At 46.0% G+C, this 17,593-nt stretch overlaps 1 protein-coding gene across 1 annotated transcript; it reads left to right on the top strand.

Moving 5' to 3' along the window:
* The first annotated feature begins 3 nt into the window (after positions 1-3).
* On the top strand, positions 4-15,795 carry BDH1 (3-hydroxybutyrate dehydrogenase 1). The gene is made up of 7 exons (XM_062498937.1): positions 4-61; positions 1,238-1,369; positions 4,383-4,455; positions 5,653-5,763; positions 10,803-10,944; positions 12,461-12,613; positions 13,964-15,795. Exons 2-7 carry the CDS (start codon positions 1,287-1,289, stop codon positions 14,431-14,433), a joined length of 1,032 nt encoding a protein of 343 aa, XP_062354921.1. The 5' UTR covers positions 4-61; positions 1,238-1,286; the 3' UTR covers positions 14,434-15,795.
* The last annotated feature ends 1,798 nt before the right edge of the window (positions 15,796-17,593 follow it).

The raw sequence follows: 17,593 nt of genomic DNA on the forward strand, positions 1-17,593 counted from the left end.
ATCGCGGCCCCGGCCCAGCCTCATTCAAACGGCAGCAGCGCCCGGCACCCGCCGGCTCCAGGTAACGCGCGGGTGGCGGCGGGGCGGGCCGGGGTGGGTCGCGGAGGCCCCGCGGAGCTCTGGCAGCCGGGTCGCACGGTGACCTTGCCCGCGGGGGGCGCGGGCATCCCCCCTGCGCGGCCTCCCCCGCAGCCGCCGCAAGCCTTGGCGGCCGTGCCGCGCCCCCCGCAGCCTCGGCAGGGCCGTGAGCGCCTCCGGGGCCGCGGCAGCCGCGTCCCGGAGAGGAGCTGGGCCGGGCCGGGCCGGGCCGGGCCTGCGGGACCTGCAGCGGGCTTCGGGCCTCGCCCCTCGCTGCGAATCTCACAAAAACCTGCGGGGACGCCAGCCGTGCTCCCGAATTTGATCAAAGCACCGGGATTTCTGAGGATTAGCTGAGCCAGCGAGCCTCCTGAGCCCTGTCCGCTCTCTCCCTCGCTATCTCGGTGCTCACCGCTGCTCTTTCTGCGGTAATTTCACTGTTTTGTAGCCCGGGCCTGGTTTGTAGCAGGCCCCGAAGCTGCCGCGGTGGCGGCCCAGCCTTCGGCAGAGATGCAAACCACCCCTAACAATTAGATACCGTTTCTCAGCTTTAATAAAGGGGGCTGGGAGATGTTGTTTGTACCTTGGGTTAGTTTTATCCAAGATAAATATGATTGAAGTTGACTTTTCATACCAAAGTTTTGTCCTTGAGATGTTTTCACTCGATGTTGAGTTTATTGGTGGTTCCCTGTGCCTCATCCAGCAATACCACCTACTTAATTACAGGAAAAAATATTTTTAACTGCGTGGCTGTACTAGCTGTAAAGCTAAGGATTGTTTTGGAGACATGTAATATCACCTGTAATTTGAAGTTATATTTTTGTTTAAAGTTATTTCGTATAGCTCATCTCAAATAATATATTCCATATGAGTGCCTTGATTTTTACCTGTTGTGGAGAAATCAGTTAAAGATGCATTAAAGAAGGAGAAATTTACATTTCCTTTAAATGATTCCCTGCTTGGCATTTTACTAAAAAATGCTTTTGTTTATTTAAAGGCATTTTGGGGAGCTGAGGGTTGAGCTGTTTATCTGTGTGAGGGACTGCAAGGGGAGAAGATGAGTTCCTTTGGACTTTATTTTCCTGTTGAAATACGTGGAGTCAGCATGTCTTACAAAATAATTGAGCAACTAAAACACAGGTGCTATCTTGTGTTGCAGAGCTAAGGAAGAACAGTTGTGCTTTTGGTAGAGTGTGCTAGTTGAAAACATGTTGGCCACCAAACTGTCCCGCCCTCTCTTGAACTTCTCTGTGAAAGCCCTGAATTTCAAGGACCCAGGGAATGGCTTTAGGTAAGTAACTTGGTGGAAGAGAAGAAAGAGTGACATCTTGAGTAAAGCACATGTCAAAGACTCACTTGATTTCAGTGGGACAGTTTATTTACAGCATCACAAGGTGGTTGAGGTTGGAAGAGACTTCTGAAAGTCATGTGATCCAACCACCCTGCTAAAGCAGGGCCTCTTTGAGCTGGTTGCCCAGAACTGTGTCCAGGTGGCTTCTGAGTATCTCTAAGGTTAGATACTCTAGAACCTGCCTGGACAAACCAGGTCTCAGTCACTGAGCTGAGCACAGCAGAGATGGACTCTCTATACAGGGAGGGATTTGCAACATGTTGGGTTTTTTTTAACTTTTTTTTTACACTGCTGTCTAAAAGTTGTCAAGTAGAGCATTAATTCAGTATCCATCAAGAGGGTTTTTTAATATCTGCAAGTAGGCCTTGCTTCAGTGCAAGAAACTGTCATATATTTCTGTAACTTCATTAAAGAGGCAGTGAATCCCATGAAAAGAGGAAGTTGAGAGGGAGGGTTTTACTGAGAAATTGAGGTGGGCTGAGTAATTAGGCTGTTTTTTTCTGCAAATGAACAGAAAACTGCCTATCTAATTCCTAAAAAAATTCTGACATTTATATTGCTGTATGATTGGAACCCTATTAGTACAAATTCAGAGCAAGTTGAATGCTTTCCCTAGCTTTGTTTTAGAGCAGGGTTCCCAAACAGCAGTGTATGTACCACTAATTGTACATAAGCCATTTAAAAGTGCCTCATGGCCTGTTAAACAAGAACTGCCACCTCAGGTGTTGCTCTACTGCTGCTGATAGTGATGTCCAGCATCATCACGGTCAAGGGTGCCTCTGGTAACAGGGTGTTGTAGATAGCTAAGCTGTTAAGAGATTTCCTGTGCAAACAGACATAGGTCTTTCATCTCCTATTTGCTCCACGTACGCCAGAGTTCACCTGCAGGAATCTGCCGTGGCCTTAAAAATACGAATTAATGATTTATTAACTTGAGGAAAGAATTTTCAGCATATTCTTGGGTTTTTTTTCCCTTGCATCTTCTGTTTTGTTTACTGTGTATTTATACTTTGTGTGTCTTGTACTCAGGGCAAAACTGTGTTGCATTTGCAAGTCCCCACAAGTTGCTAAACCTGCAATGGAAATCTAACTGTTCATTGAAGGGCAGTGCTGCCACTATACCAGTGTCTTAAAGCAGCATTTATATACTTGACTCTTCAAGCTGAGGACTCTTATTGGTGGAACTGAACAAAAGCCAATGCATGATTACAAGCACAAATTCAATTTGAGGACAAAAGTCTCTGTTGTGGTCTCTAGAATTCAGTGATGCAGAATGACAAAAATGGCTTATGGTCTGTTGGTGTACCATGTGGGGGCTCACATCACTTCCTGGCTGTTTCTGCTGATGATATTCCTGCTCAGTGGCAGCCAGCATCTGTTTTTCTTTTGCCCTTGCCTTCAGGTCAAGGTAGGCAGAATGTCAAGCAGGTATTCTCTACAGATTATTGTGAATTGAGTGCAGCAAATGAGTGCTCTGCAGTGAAATAACAGGACCAAACATGACGCTGAGAAATAAAAACCAAGTTCATTCAATGAAAAGAAATGTTAGGAAAGTTTCTGGGCACTTTAAGACACACCAAGAATCTTTCTGTTGAGGTAAAAATTTCAATCCAGGATTGCAGGTCAGTGATGTTAACACACGCTTTGTCTGGGGACTGACCTTTGCAGCAATTATGTTGGCTATAGCTATTTCAAGAGCTGATTTGGCTTGTGACACTCTAAATTAGAAAAACAGCTAAACTGTTTCGGGAGGATGAGTGAACACCATTGCCTGGATATGTCATCTCCTTTCCCATCTGGTTCAAAGCTTCTGCCTTCATAAATCCCTTGCTTTCCCAAGATATTACTTGGAGGCCAGAGTCTGCAAGCTGCTGTGCAGTATAGTACAGGTTGCCCTGGGAGAGCCTGAGATGTCTGAGCTGGAGATAATTGTAAATAATTATGCAAATTTACTTAGAAGACAGAGAAGCAGCCTGCAAGATAAGCTCTGGAAAGGAAAGATGCTGTCGGAGGAACCAGAGGGTGAATGAAATACAGCAAGTCTAAGGGAAGGCCAGAAAGCTCCAGAAGCACAATGTCAGTGCCCAAAGTAAAAATGAAAAAGCTCATAAAGTCTGGAGATGTGACTGGCAAGGACAGAGCTTGGGGTCACTCTGATTTGTTGCTCAGGCCCAGTTTTGATGAATGATGACAGGACTTAAGACAGAGTGATGCTACTGGGTAGCATAGCTTTGCTAAATGGACTCTTATTTCCTGGAAGGCATTGTTGCTTTGCTCTGGTCTGTCTTTGTGAATATGTTTTGTCTTCTGGGAGTCGCACATACTATGCAGAGGAGCTCCAGTTCTGCATGGCAGGTGTTGCTCAAAAACAGTATTTCTTAGCTTAAACAGTTGCAAAAAGGGGATGTAAAATCTAAGAGTATCTAAAGGGTAGACACTGCAGGGGAGGAGGTGTCATCCTGGATGAAATAAGGCTGGAACTGTGTTTAAAAGTAATGAGACAAATCCAAGCAAATTCAGCACCAGGCAGGGTGTCAGAGACAAAGCCGCAGCAGAATACCTTTGTCAGACAAATTAATAACTTCCCATACCCCAACTTTGTGCAAATCTTGTTGCTTTTGAAAATGTAAACACTGCACTGCCTGTTTTGTGGGTGGAAGCAGCTCTGTGCCTCCAGACCAGGAGCTATTTTAGAATACTTTGTGATACCCAGACAGCTTCTGCAGCTGGAAATAGCATCAAGGTCTTTGGAGAAAGAAATGTGTCATACCGTAGGAAACAACACGGGCTCAGACTAAGGAGAAGTGTAGACTAGATTCTGGCTTCCCAAATGACAATCTACATGATGTAGGTAGGCAGCACTACGTTCCTTTTCATGTGTATGTTGCTGCAGCAGGGTTTGGACAAGATATTCCACATCTGACTGTTCTGTTGTTTTGGGTTTTTTTAACAGGCCTGTGCAAAAATTTTCCTTCCCTCTCATGTCCCCATGTGGCAGCCGCTCTTATGCAAATGAAGTCGATCGGGTGAGTGTAACTGGGGCTTCCAGGAACTAGTTCTGTTGAGCAGGGGGTTTAAAATCCCTGAAGCCTGGTGACCAAGTGCATCTTTTCGGTTTTCCAGAAAGACTCTAAGCTGGACCTCTCGAGCATGCTCCACATTCTTTCCTAGCACCGAGCTTCCATTGACGTAGCACGGCATGTGCTGCTAAGGATGGAAATAAACAATCATACGAGTGGTTTTTTCTATTTTTGGAACTCACTCAGCAGATTAAATGTTCCACCTTACAGTGGAGGGAATCTGCATGACAAATTCTTAATCGAGCACTCTTTCTGGAGTATAGTTGTTTAGAGACATGCAAATAAGTCAATGTGTGCTCACCATTTCATCTGGAGAGTGGCCCTTTTCAGCAGCCCTTTCCTTGAAGATACTGACTTGCCAGGAACAGTGCCAGGCAAAAGGAAGGGGAGTGTTTTCTCATCTTGTCTGTCTTGTGTCACAGTACTCAGCACTGTAGCAGTGCTAGAGCATGCATAACTTGCTCCATAACTCTGGAACAGAGTTTAGGAGGAACTCAGATGTGATGCTTGTGTCACTGCTGGGCTTCTAGTGTGAGGAGCCTTTCCTGCTTCCACACAGCTTCCACCCTGATCGGTCCTTGAGTATACTGGGGACAGATGGATTTATAGTTTGTTAAAAGAAATGAGTTGAAGTGAATTGCAGGCAGTTGTTATGTAATCCCACCCACAGCAGCACCTTGGATGTGCAATTATTGCTGTCTGATGCACCATCTGATTTTTAGCTTGTTATTTAACTGCTGCCTGTCTTTGGGTTAGAAAAAGGAATTTGGAGAGGAAAGGAGGTATACTTCCATTTAAATTGTGAGTTGGAAAAATAGGAAGACCAAAAAGCCCAACCAGATGGATATGAACTGCCAGAGTATGGTGGTTTGTTTGATCTGTTTGCCTTGGAAGCCTGTTTCCAGAGGTGCTGAGCTCCTCCATGTTGGGAGGGCGGTGATCTTGCCTTACTGGAGTGAACTCAGTATGAAAATGTGATTTCTTGTGTTCAGGAGGCACTGGGTAGCAGGAGCTGGCAGTGGGTGTAGTGAACATCCCTGGGACAGACTGCTCCTGGCCAAGGACATGACTTGTTCTGTGTGCTGCAAATCACTAATTTCAAATACTCAAGTCCGGTGCATTTTGTTCTGTTTTGTTTTGCAGATTGGCAGCAGAGCTGTGCTTATAACAGGCTGTGACTCAGGATTTGGATTTGACTTGGCCAAGCACCTGCATGAAAAAGGTTTCATTATTTATGCTGGCTGCCTGCAAAAGGTAAGGGAAACAAAAACTGTTCTTCACCTGTGGCATGTACAGTGACACATAGCAACTCCAGTCTTCCCTCCCCACTGCACAGCTTTCTGCCAAGGAGAGGGACATTGGTTGGTAGCCCAAAGGGAAAGACACAGGTGCTTGAATTTCACAGAGCAGAACCAGGACTGAATGGTGTCTAGGGAGGTTCTTATTTAAACCACAGCATTGTGGTCTGTTCCATGTCTGATGAACTGGAATCCCAAATCTAATTTTATAGGTTTAACCATAAGCAAAGTTTGGTGTCAGACTATACTCTGGACCTTTGGCCCTGCTCTCAGACCATATATATTTATGCAGGCCTTATTTTGATTAATTTTGACATACACCAAGGCACCAGTGATTTTGTGGCATGTGTTTTGAGCATATTTTTCTATATTCATGAGTACAGCCATGTCATGGTGTGTATTTGGGGTCTCCTGAAATAGTTGGGTAAGTTATGGAGTCCCACTAGTGCAAATGAGAGAAGATTTAGGCCACAGCTTAGTGACACAGCCTTGATATGCTCTGAAAGAGAACTTGGTGTGGCAAAGCATTGACTGATAGTCATGGAGAACAGGAGAGCTTTAGTCTCTCTCTCTCCTTATGAAGCACTGCACTGTTTTTAGCTGCCTGGCTATTTCCTAACAGAAACAAACTTTCTGCTCAGGATATCCTGGGGTGGGTCAGTTAGCTTGATCTAATTTTTTCCCTCACTCATCAATATAAATGTATCTTGAATAGTGATACTATTTAAAGAGAATTTGCCAGGTATTCTTTAATGTTATCTGACTTTTTACTATTTTTTTGCATTATTACTAAGTTTTGCTTAAATTAGTAGTTTGTTTCTGCTGCATTTTTTCAAAAGAGAAATCTGTCTCGATAGCTCTATGTCTTGTGTGTGTTCAAAGATTTATTTGTTAACCTGGGCTCCCTCTGCAGGCGTCACAGCAGAACAGGACACTTAGTACGAACTGGTGCCTTTTGAAAGGGCTCAAGACAGAGGGTAGATCAGTACTTCGATAGATGTTTCTACTCAACTTTTGTAACTGAAAAACAACATTAGAGAATATAAGAACACTGCAAACTTAAAAAAACACTGTTTGGAGAATTGCCTTCATCTATGTTGACAGAAGTAAAAAACTTCAGAGTTGCATAGTTACTTATGGGTTTCATTTCTTCTGTCTGAGCTGCTAAAAAGGCACAATTTTCAGTGGACATATCTAACAGTTACTGAAACCTCCCTTCTATTTTTGTTGTCTTCACTACTTGTTCTGCTGAATGCATGTTAGTGGAAAATCTTGGCCTCTGACAATTTCAGCATAAACTGACATGCAACAGCATGCCAGAAGTCTTTTAGACTTTGATCAATATTTACTTCCTCACAGAAAAATCAGCAGAAAGCTTTGCAGTATCACTCTGTAATTAAATATTGCTTCTTTAGCTGAACTCACATGCTGTGTTCCAAAATCTGTGTGGCCATGCCAAGAATGGTAACAGCAGTTGCCATCAGAAAACACTGGAAAATGCCAAAGTTCCCGAGTTAGCTGAGTGCCCTGCCATGTGTCTTCAGGCCATTATACTTTCTGTAGTACAAAAAACAACTCCAGGAGGCTGAGATGATTTTTCACTGTGCTGCAGGCTTCTCTAGCAAAACGATAAACAGAAATCAGATCAGAGCATAATTACTGCTGGTTCTGAGTTTAGCAGCAGAAAAAGCTTGGTATTTTAGATGCTAGGTAAAAGTGGAGGTAGAAATAAGGAACATAATCTTTGGCTTGGATATATTTGACCTAGCCCTGATGTAGAGGAAATTACTCTGAAACTTTGGTTTGTTTCTCACAGCACACTTGCACCTCAGAAGCAAACTGCTGCTTGGGGAGCCACTGTGTCCTCAGGGCATGCATGGTTCTTAGGAATGCCATGTCCTTACAGCATGTTTAAAGTATGTGCAGTGTTCACTCTTTATTAGGACAGATTTCATAAAGTGGCCAGATCCTGAGCACCTGACTGTAATTTTACTAAAGGAAACATGAGCTAGGAGTGTAGAGTCATGGCTGAGGGGAGCCCAAGGATGGATCTGTGCTAATAGTGTGCTGTTTCACACACAGTTACTTCCTAATGTTTTCAGTGGCAAATATACTCATGTGAGAGTTGTGTTGATGCTGCATTGCCAAAAGACAGTTGTAGACTGGATCCAATGAACACTCATGCTGCAGCTGTTTTATTTTTACCTCTTTGGTTATTATATGGAGAAGCCAGCTGACACAAGATAAAGAAGGTACTTTTCCATCAATATCTGTTACCATTGGTCATATGTTATGTTTGTCTCTGATGTCAGGAGTGTGGTGGAACCCCTGTTTGCTTTGCTATGTGTGCTCAGGGCTGTTTCAGCTTGCAGGGGAATGCAAAGGCAGAGGTCCTCTGAGCAAGCTGGAAAACAGGCTGGCCACTGCAGGGCTCCACAGGACTGCTCAGAGCCACAGGGTGTGAGACACCAAGGACACACTGATATAGATACAAGCTGAAGCCCAGGAGCCCCGGAGAGTGACCATAGAAGGAGGAAGGCAAGGCAACAATGTACTTTTTCAGTGTGCAAGAGCTGGGCCGTCTTGCCACAGGGATGGCCTGCCATGGGGCTGGCAGCAGAGATGTACTGATCTCTGCTGTAGCATGAGAAGATCCTTTCACTGCTGTGTATGGGTCTGGGGATTGTGGGACAGGCTGCATCCCCTGCCAGGAGACACAGTCACCGGGTGCCTGGCTTAAACATCTCCCATCTGCCCTTGCTGAAAGCCAAGCGAATGGCCTTGTGGGTGTGGGTTAACATCTGGAGTCCAATTCTTGGCTGGGACCCCAGCCCCAGGAGTCCCTGTCCAAGCACCCAGCTGCATGTGGGTGGGAGGGCAGGAGGCAGGTGGCTTACAGAGCCAACCCTGTCAGGGTTGAAGAAGAAGATGCTGTGGAGGTCCCAGCAGAGCTATGAGGCCTCTAAGGCTGGTGCAGCCCAGAGATTTTGTCCTACCTCATAGAACTGGGATCAGGGAAAGAAGGACCTGGGCCTCCTTTTCCTTCTTTCCTTTAGCAATATCTGCTGCTTTTCATTTGCTGATTCCCTGATGGCATTCCCACATTTGCCACTTGTATGCTTTCCAATGCTTTGCCATATAGACTGCTTTGGCACCATAGTGGTTTTTGAGTGAGCAACAAACTTAGCAGCAAACTCTTTTCAGTCATTCTAACACCACCATCAAACTGCGCATGAGACTTCTAACCACTCCTTTCTGTAAGCAGTGTGCTTCCCTGAGAAGAGAGACCAGTAGATGTCCTTTCTTAAGGACAATCACTAGCTGGTGTTAACAGTCTGTGATGGAATATGGAAGCATGGAGAAGACAGGAGATATCAGGTAGTTAGGTTAGCGAAGTGTCTCTGAGCACAGTATATAAGCATAGGAATGAGAGGAGCCAGGGAAAAGATTTTTGGAAGACAAGTGGCACAGAGGCAGGGTTGTATGACCACCCTCATGTGGTATCTGAAGTGTGATCTCTGAAGGGAACTCTCACTTGAGGGACAGATGGGCAGCCTGGGCTCAGACTGCAGACAAGTTCCATCTCATTGACAACTGCCTGCAGGCATCTGACAAGGAGTGCCTGTGGCTTGAAATGTTCAGAGCAATCTAATGTCATTCAGCAGTCAGGAAACAGGCCTGCTATGAAGTACTGGCCTGTTCCAGCTCAGAGGAAAACAGTTCTCTAGCCAAAACCCCTTATTTATCAGGAGTGAAGGACACTCCGATGCTTGCCTGCTGATGCAGACACAGTGAGTGAGGCTACCTGGAAGGTTGAGCAGTGGGGGAGTAAGAGCTGAGCAGCCATCAGATGATCCTGTGGAAATGTTCCATGTCTAGCTTGTTAACTGGGAGTAACAGACTTCTGATGAGGGATGATACTGAAGGAGCTTCTTACAGTGAAGACAGGAATATTCTCAAAATTTGATCATTTTCAGAGGTAGATCTCACTATCCTCTTCAAAAGTACTCTTGTTTGGCTGGCACAGTCCAGTAGTTTCTAACCATGGGAATGATTCAGGTATAGTCCCAATCTCATCCTGACATCCTGTGTCTGTGTCCTGGAAGCACCATGGCCAGGCTTCACCACTACAAAGAGATGAGCTCTGGGCATGGCAGCCGTGTTGCCAGCAATGTCTGGTGTATGTAGAAGTATCTCAGGGGTTGGCTGCAGGTAATTTGCTAGGCTCTGAGGGAGTGTGTACTGGGGGAAACTGTTGTTCTGAGCTGAGAAAAAAAGGAGTGGAGATGGGAAATGAGAGTGAGAAAAAGTTGATGGGGGAGGCAGAGAAGAGAACAAGATGCTGGAGAAGATGCCAGGGTGAATTGCCAGTAAACAGACTGGTCAGGCTCTTGATGACCAGACTCTGTAGCAGTCCTTTGGAGGCAGTAGTTATGGCTTCCACTGCCTGGAAAGCTGTGTCTAGATCAGCTGAGGGTGGAGAGCAGTGGACAGCAGTCCCTCTTCTTGGACTGCTGCTCCCATAGCTGGCAGTGTGACCAACAATCACATGCAATGTAGATGTGCAGCCCCTTGCTGGCCATTTTATACCATAACCCCTCAAGTGAGTTCCTGTGCCCCCTCTCAAGCCAAATGAGGATGGCACCACATTCCCACACCTGCAGCAGTGGGACATAGCTTGGCCTCAGGAGCTCATACTAGGCAGGGGGTACTTGCTGGGTGCCTTGTTGTGGCAGATTGAGCTCTGCCTGCTTTCTTGGTGGTTGAAGCAGTTTGTACCAGCTGACTTGGTACAGGGCTCATGATCAGATGGAGATGCTTGAGGGATGGTGTTCTGCAGGACCAGTCCTGTCTGCTCCCCTTCTTCCTAAGGCTGCAGGACTGTCCTGAATATTGTCCTGTGCACTCTTTTGCTTGATTTGGTAGTTGGTATGTGTTTGATATTCTGCACAGACTCTTTAGCCAGATTGAAACCAGCAATTTCTTCCCTTCTAGGACAAGGGACAGGGTGGCTCCAAGGAGCTGGATGCCATGAAGAGCGATCGAATGAGAACTGTCCAGCTCAATGTCTGTGACAGCAAAGAAATGGACCGGGCAGTGGAGCATGTGCAAAACAGCCTCGAGGATCCAGAGAAAGGTGGGTGTATGCAATGGGCTCTGAGGCAGCAGAGGGGGCAGGAGTTTGCTTGGCTGGGCTCCAAGAGCACTGTCATGGTGTATTTCAAAAGCTGAGCATGTGATTGAAGGACACAAATCATTGAGGAGCAGCAGGGCAGAGCAAATGGCCTGTTTGAATATTGTACCATATCAGAAAGGAGCTTCCCACTTCACACAGCATCCACAAAGGAAACTGCTTTGTTCTCTACTAGCTCCTGTAGGGACATTGACAAAAACCAGAGTGGTGTTCGAGGCTCTGGGATTAGTCCTTTGTTCCTGTGAACTGAAGTTTATTGTGACTCCCTTTCTGTCGTAAAACCTGACCAGTGCCCGAAGATTGGGAATTAACAATGGAAATGTCCCCCCCACTCTTTCAAAAGGCAAAGAAGATGGAGACGTTTTCCAAAGAATTTCCCATAAAGCCAGCTGGGTATCATTGATGCTATTGTAAATACAACCATTTAGAGTTCGGGGGGTAGCTGTACTGATTTTCTTACCCTGCCTACTTCATTCTACTGAGGTGATGATAGCAAATTCTGCTCCAGCACTGTAAAAATGCCTTTGCTCATACATTTTTGAAACCTTTCCATCCTTTGAAGTACATTTTTCTCCTAAAGGATATCCACATTCAACACAAGGTTGTTTTAAAAGCAGAGAACAGCCAGTAGTGTTTTGGTTTGGATTTTGCAAACCAATTTCTTTTTATTTTCTTTGTATTTAATTTTTATATATTGATCTTCTATATAAATTAAGTTTTCTAGCTCTGTATTTTCAAGCACAGGCCAGAATAAAGTTGCCTTTCGTGGGCTTCTTCTGATAACACAGGTCTGGACACAATCAACAGATAAGAGTGAGTTTTTCTAAATAAAAGACAGAAGCCTTTCTCAGACTTTTCTCAGCGTGTTTCCTGTACAATTAGAATATTATATGAAGTGAGTTCATTTTATTCAAAATTCCTTTTAAATCTTTCTTTTTATTGCCAAATGAGTAGGTAGCTTCAGTTGCTGCCATTTTGGTTGCAGCAGAATAAAAGGGAGAGGCCATGGCATGCATGCTCACCCATGCCTACACCCTTCTTCCCAGCACTTCAGACAGTCTAGTACTTATGGTGACAAAAGGGATTTTACTTTGAAAGAATTACTCTTTTGTTTCTTACGAGGTCATTCCTATTCTTATTATTTGCATTATAGATTTTGCTTCTTTTAAAAAATCATTATGGATAAAAAAAGAGACGCAAGGAGACCAGCTTAGACAAAGCTGAAGTTCTGTTTGCTGTTTCAGAATTTCCTGGGAAGCCTTATTCACAGTACTTTGTGGCTGCAGTGTTGGGTGGTATAGGCAGATCTCCACGGTGGTTATATTTGCTCAGGAGACTGAAGTGTATTCTGGATTCTCTTCTCTTCTGGTCTTCACCATCACAAGTCATAATGAAAAGCTCTGTTGTGTGGTTCAACAACCTATTAGCACAACTAATGGTGCTTGGTTTTGTCTTGTAGGGCTCTGGGGGCTGGTTAACAATGCTGGGATCTCCACATTTGGGGAAGTTGAATTCACCAGCATGGACACCTACATGGAGGTAGCTGAAGTGAACCTGTGGGGAACCGTGCGAACCACCAAGGCTTTCCTCCCGCTCATCCGGAGGTCAAAGGGTGAGTGGCAGACCTCCTGACTGGCTCTCCCTGTAGCAGGTCCCTCATCCTGTCACATTTTGCTGTGTTAGAGGCCAGAAGGTCTATGACACTTCCCTCTGCACCATTGGCCACCTTCCTGCCTTCAGAGACAGAACGTGGTCCCCAGCAGACACACGGACTGCCTCACCTCTCTGAGTTACACAGCAAGGCAGCAGGCCTGAAAACAGTTATTTCTCTTTTCCATATGTGCTGCCTTATCCTGCAACATCCCACGCAAGATCTAATCCATTGTACCTTCTTTTACCTGTTCAGAATCTGTAGCTCACAATAAATTACAGTGGCTGGGGCATTCTTCCCTGCTATATAAAAACCAGTGGCAGGGTGGGCAGCAGCAGTGTAAAAAGCTTCTTGCAGGGGAGTTGTCATTTTGCACTGCTACTCAGGGAGCCTGTGATATAGGAAAAGAGGGGTTTGTACAGCAAAGGCATGCAGACCTGGAGCTTGCATGGGTCTCAGCATAAAGGGGCAAAGCTTTCCTGTGCTAGGGTCTACTGCTCTACTAAATTAGAGTAGTTTTCACTCTTGAGGAATCCACAGGCATTAACAATGTTGCTCTGTGCTGTAGACATGGGCTGGATGTGGTCTGGACAGCCCTTTTTCCACCAGGGATCCTTATCCGCTTCTGAGGTCAAAGTTTCTCTTTTTAACACAACTTAACAATGAGCCCTGGTAGAAAGTGCAGAATGCTCCAACCTCTGCCTAGACTACAGCATCCACAACCTCTTACCAGCATTTTCCCCAGCCCAAATAGATGGCTTCTGGCAGGGAGAAAGGCCTCTGTGCCTGGAGCCATAACCCATGTTGTCAGGTGGAAGAGTGCAGTGGACTTAAGCTGCTCTGCCCACTGGTGGTACAGGAGCAACCCATTCCCTTTTGAGAAGCAGGCACTTGGAGCCATCACTGGCCTTTGATTTTCAAATGAACAAACTCAGCTTTGGTGCCAGAGGCTTTCTTGATCTTGCTTTCACTTGTTCGGGCTTGGTCCAAATTGCTGCTGAGCAATCCTGTTTCCCCCCATGCAGGCTCTGTCCAGCCTCTCCTGTGTTCCCCAGAGCACTGAGCTTTGTATGTCAGCACGAGCCTGTTCCCTCAGCTAGAAGGAGCCAAGGAGCGCAAGCAGTGCTCCTGCCTGAGGGCCACTGTTTAGGACAGCACCGCTCAGGCAGAGCCACGGGCAGGTCTGCCAGGCGGCCCTCAGTGGGCAGGTGGGTGGGTGCACGTTCAGGAACGCGTTGGGTGGTGTGTGCCAGGTACCCGCTCTGGGTCGGGTACCACGGCTCAGCTGTGCTCTGCCCGGCCTCTGCCCAGGTCGCGTGGTGAACATCAGTAGCATGATGGGGCGGATGGGCAGCCCTGCCCGCTCACCCTACTGCATCACCAAGTTCGGCGTGGAGGCCTTCTCCGACTGCCTGCGCTACGAGATGCAGCCCCAGGGCGTCATGGTCAGCATCGTGGAGCCCGGCAACTTCATCGCTGGCACCAACCTGTACAGCCCCGAGCGCATCAAAGCCATCGCCGACAAAATGTGGGACGAGCTCCCCGAGATCGTGCGCAAGGACTACGGCAGGAAGTACTTCGACGAGCAGGTCAGCAAGATGGAGTCGTACTGCAACAGCGGCTCCAGGGACACCTCGCCGGTCATCGAGAGCGTGGCGCACGCGCTCACCTCCACGGCCCCCTACACCCGCTACCACCCCATGGATTACTACTGGTGGCTGCGCATGCAGATCATGACCCACATGCCCGCTGCCATCTCAGACCGGCTCTACGTCTACTGAGGCCTCACACTCATAAGCTATCCAGGTGGGAAATTTGTTTTAAGGAGAGCTTTGTACACACTTCCCATTAGTCCTTTTAAAATTTTTCTAACCTCATTTCAGAGTACTGTATTTTAGCTCTAAAGGGTTCATTTAAATATCTGATGTAACCTAAAAGGCAGTAATTTGCAAGGGATGTTTCATAGGCAGGAATATGTTATGTTTGTACAGGGACGATGATTTTTTTGCTATTTATTTCATGTAATGCTATCTTGTTTTTCACCTCAAATATGAAGCTATAATCATTATTTAAACTGCAATTGCTCTGAAGCGTTTTCAGAATAATTTCTGCTGATGGCCAAACACAATCTTCACGATTCCTGCCTAGGATGCAGTCTTCGCACCATAAAACAGAATCCCTGCATGCTCTAATGGCAAACCACTGCTTCCTCACGACAAAGAATGTCCAACTGACTTTTCCAGGCCTGGTCACAGTAGCACAAGGCAAAGCAGAGACTTCTTTGATTTGGGGATCAGAACTCAAAATGCTCAAGGTGCTGAAACTGAGCAACTGACCCCGTCTCTTTCTCTCTTAGAATTATACTGATGCAACATTTGAGAAAAGGAAACAGTCTGCTTTTCTCACCTGCTTTCTTGCAAGGGAGTTTAATGGCCCAGGGACTCAACCCTGCAGACTTTCCCCGCAGGAGTTTCTTACTCATATGAGCATTCCCATGACTGTGAGCAGCTTTACGCACAGGACTGCAGGTGTCAGGATTGGCCTGCAGTGACATTTCCCTTCTCTTCACCAGTATTTGAACATGAACTCCAGAGTTACCTTGGAGAGGAGTTTTGCTTGGGCTCCTGTGGTTTGTGATGAGCACTGCAGAGCAGATGGAGCAGAGAGGGTTATAGTCACATCAGTGAGTGCTCTTCTTGCCAGGGACCTCAGTTACAGCCAAGTATTTGTTCAGCACCTTATGCAGAAGGGCCTCAACCCCGACCAGGCCTCCAGTACTGCAGCACAGGTGATGATAACAATAAAAACTCCCATTACAGGAGTCACTGAAATACATGCCACATGACACAGGTCTATCAGAACATCCATAACAATACAGTAACTTTAGGAGCAGTCTCATTTCCATTATGGTTGTTTACATATCTGAGAAACATTTGTTTTGTACTTTAAGAAAAAGAAAAAAAAAAAGCCTTTCATGGAGAATTTCAGGAAGAGTAAATTTTTTTAAGCTTGAAAGGCAAAAATAAAAAGTAATTAATGACCATTGTTAGTGAAGTTGAAAAGATCTCATGTGCTCTAGTAACATATTGTGACATGATCAAACTCCTTTGGCTTAATAAATGTATAGATGAATGGTAACAAAATTCAGAGGCTCCCTCTCTTTATTTTTGAAATCTATATGGTGAAGGCTCATATTCTGTGCTGGTGAGGTTCATGCCTGTTACACACACGCATCATTCAGAGGCTCATTTGCAGTCTTGAGCCTTTCATGTCTGTACTGGGTACTGCAAGACTTTTGTAGGAGTACCAGCTGTGTCCTGCATCTCGTGACAGGGATGCCTAACTCCTGGACTCTGTGTAGTCACAGCTCTTAAACCTGCATTTGTAGTGGACTTTTGCAGATTACAAAGGATTATTATGGATTATTCCTAAGGGATCAGGAAAGGAAACTGAGCTCTGAAGAGGGGAGGGTTGTGGCAGTGATTCAGCGGGGTAGCACACAACAGGTCACTGACAGATCCCAAATAAATTCTAGGGTGAGAGTGACTGGTTTCCAGAGCTTCCTGATTTTCTCCAGAATCTCAGCATTGATATCTACATCTTGAGTGCAGGAAGTATTGCCTTGTTTTCCAATACAAGGACTCTTCTCTAGGACAAAACATGAGTATGAACTACCCAGCAGGCACAAGGACTGAATTGCAAAGCAGAGCAAAGCACCTGGATAGCACTGTCTGTTACAGATGACACGGCAAAGAGAGAAAAGCCTTTTCAAGGGAAGTTCTTGTAGTCTAAAGTTTAGCTCTTAAGATGCTAAGGAGCATAAAAAATCATGTAATTCCACCTGGCATGCTAGCTCCCAGTTTTACTGCTGGTTTTTAAACATCAATGGAGTTAGATATGGAGGAAACTCAGCCAGGTTCTCTCAGCTTAGCTCAGAGACTCCGGAAGCAAACGTAAATGAGCAAAGGGTTCAACAGCACCGTGTTCATTCCCAGCCAGAAGGATAAAGAAAGCTGAGCAGGGATAACAGCGCTCACATCTACATGCAATTTCTTCTCGAGGCCCCTGAATTCTCCCATGAGGTGGCCTCAGGGAGCTCTGGAGCTGTGCCACCACGCCAGGGCTGGAGGAGATGTGACAGTCCTGCTGCCCTGCAGTGCAAGTCACAGGGAGCTGTGTGGTTTCATATGATGGGGAGGCAATGGCTGGGGTGCTCCTGTGCATCCACAGCTGTTCTAATATTTCTGTGTGAGTTTTTCTGACACTGGGAGAGTTTGGCAGTAGATTTGTGATCAGGAGGGCAGCAAGCTGGCTAGTTTTTCTGCTGGCATCTTGGCAATCCCCCGATTTCAGGGTTTGCCCTGAGAAGCGCATTAAAAGCTAATCCCTTCTGGGTTTGCATGACTGTCCTTTTGACTCAGAGCACTCGAGCTCTGCTTGCATGGTGCCACTGCAGCTCCTGGAATAGCTTAAGCCCAAGTTTATTTGAAAACTGAAAAGAACTAAAGAGGACTTGTCCAGGCACCTGGTCCTCTGTACTCTCAAGGCTGCCTCAGTGGCAGCTTCTGCTCCCTCAGGAGGAGCTGGGGAGCCTGAGGGGTCAGTCTGTAGGAGTGCACACACCTGAGCTCCAGTCTGGTCCCAGCTTGCTGGATGAAGGGCTCTCTCTTCCCAAATTTCTTGCCAGGCAAAGACCCTTGATGCAACAGATCTCGCTGTGCAGTATCCCTTAGGCAACCTGGAGTTAAAAATAACTTTCCCTTGGGTGGTGGGAAGTAGCAGAGATAGAGTAATTTTAACTGCAGCTGTTACATCTTGTTCTGAGATTAATGTGGAAATCATGAAGTCCTACCCACTTCAGAAGTCCTACCCACTTTTTGTTCCTGGTGATAAGGGTAGTGAGTACCAGCATTCAGTGACTCCTTACTGCCACCTTATCAG

This window comes from Cinclus cinclus, chromosome 10 (assembly GCF_963662255.1).
Source record: "Cinclus cinclus chromosome 10, bCinCin1.1, whole genome shotgun sequence".
NCBI classification, from domain to species: Eukaryota; Metazoa; Chordata; class Aves; order Passeriformes; family Cinclidae; genus Cinclus; species Cinclus cinclus.

What these genes read in the sequence shown, in the direction of transcription:
- BDH1 (XM_062498937.1), top strand. Translation starts at nt 1,287, where the DNA reads ATGTTGGCCACCAAACTGTCCCGCCCTCTCTTGAACTTCTCTGTGAAA. An exon ending in ATGCAAATGAAGTCGATCGG is followed by an intron (nt 4,456 to 5,652) that starts GTGAGTGTAACT and finishes TTTGTTTTGCAG; the next exon opens with ATTGGCAGCAGAGCTGTGCT. An exon ending in ATGCTGGCTGCCTGCAAAAG is followed by an intron (nt 5,764 to 10,802) that starts GTAAGGGAAACA and finishes CTTCCCTTCTAG; the next exon opens with GACAAGGGACAGGGTGGCTC.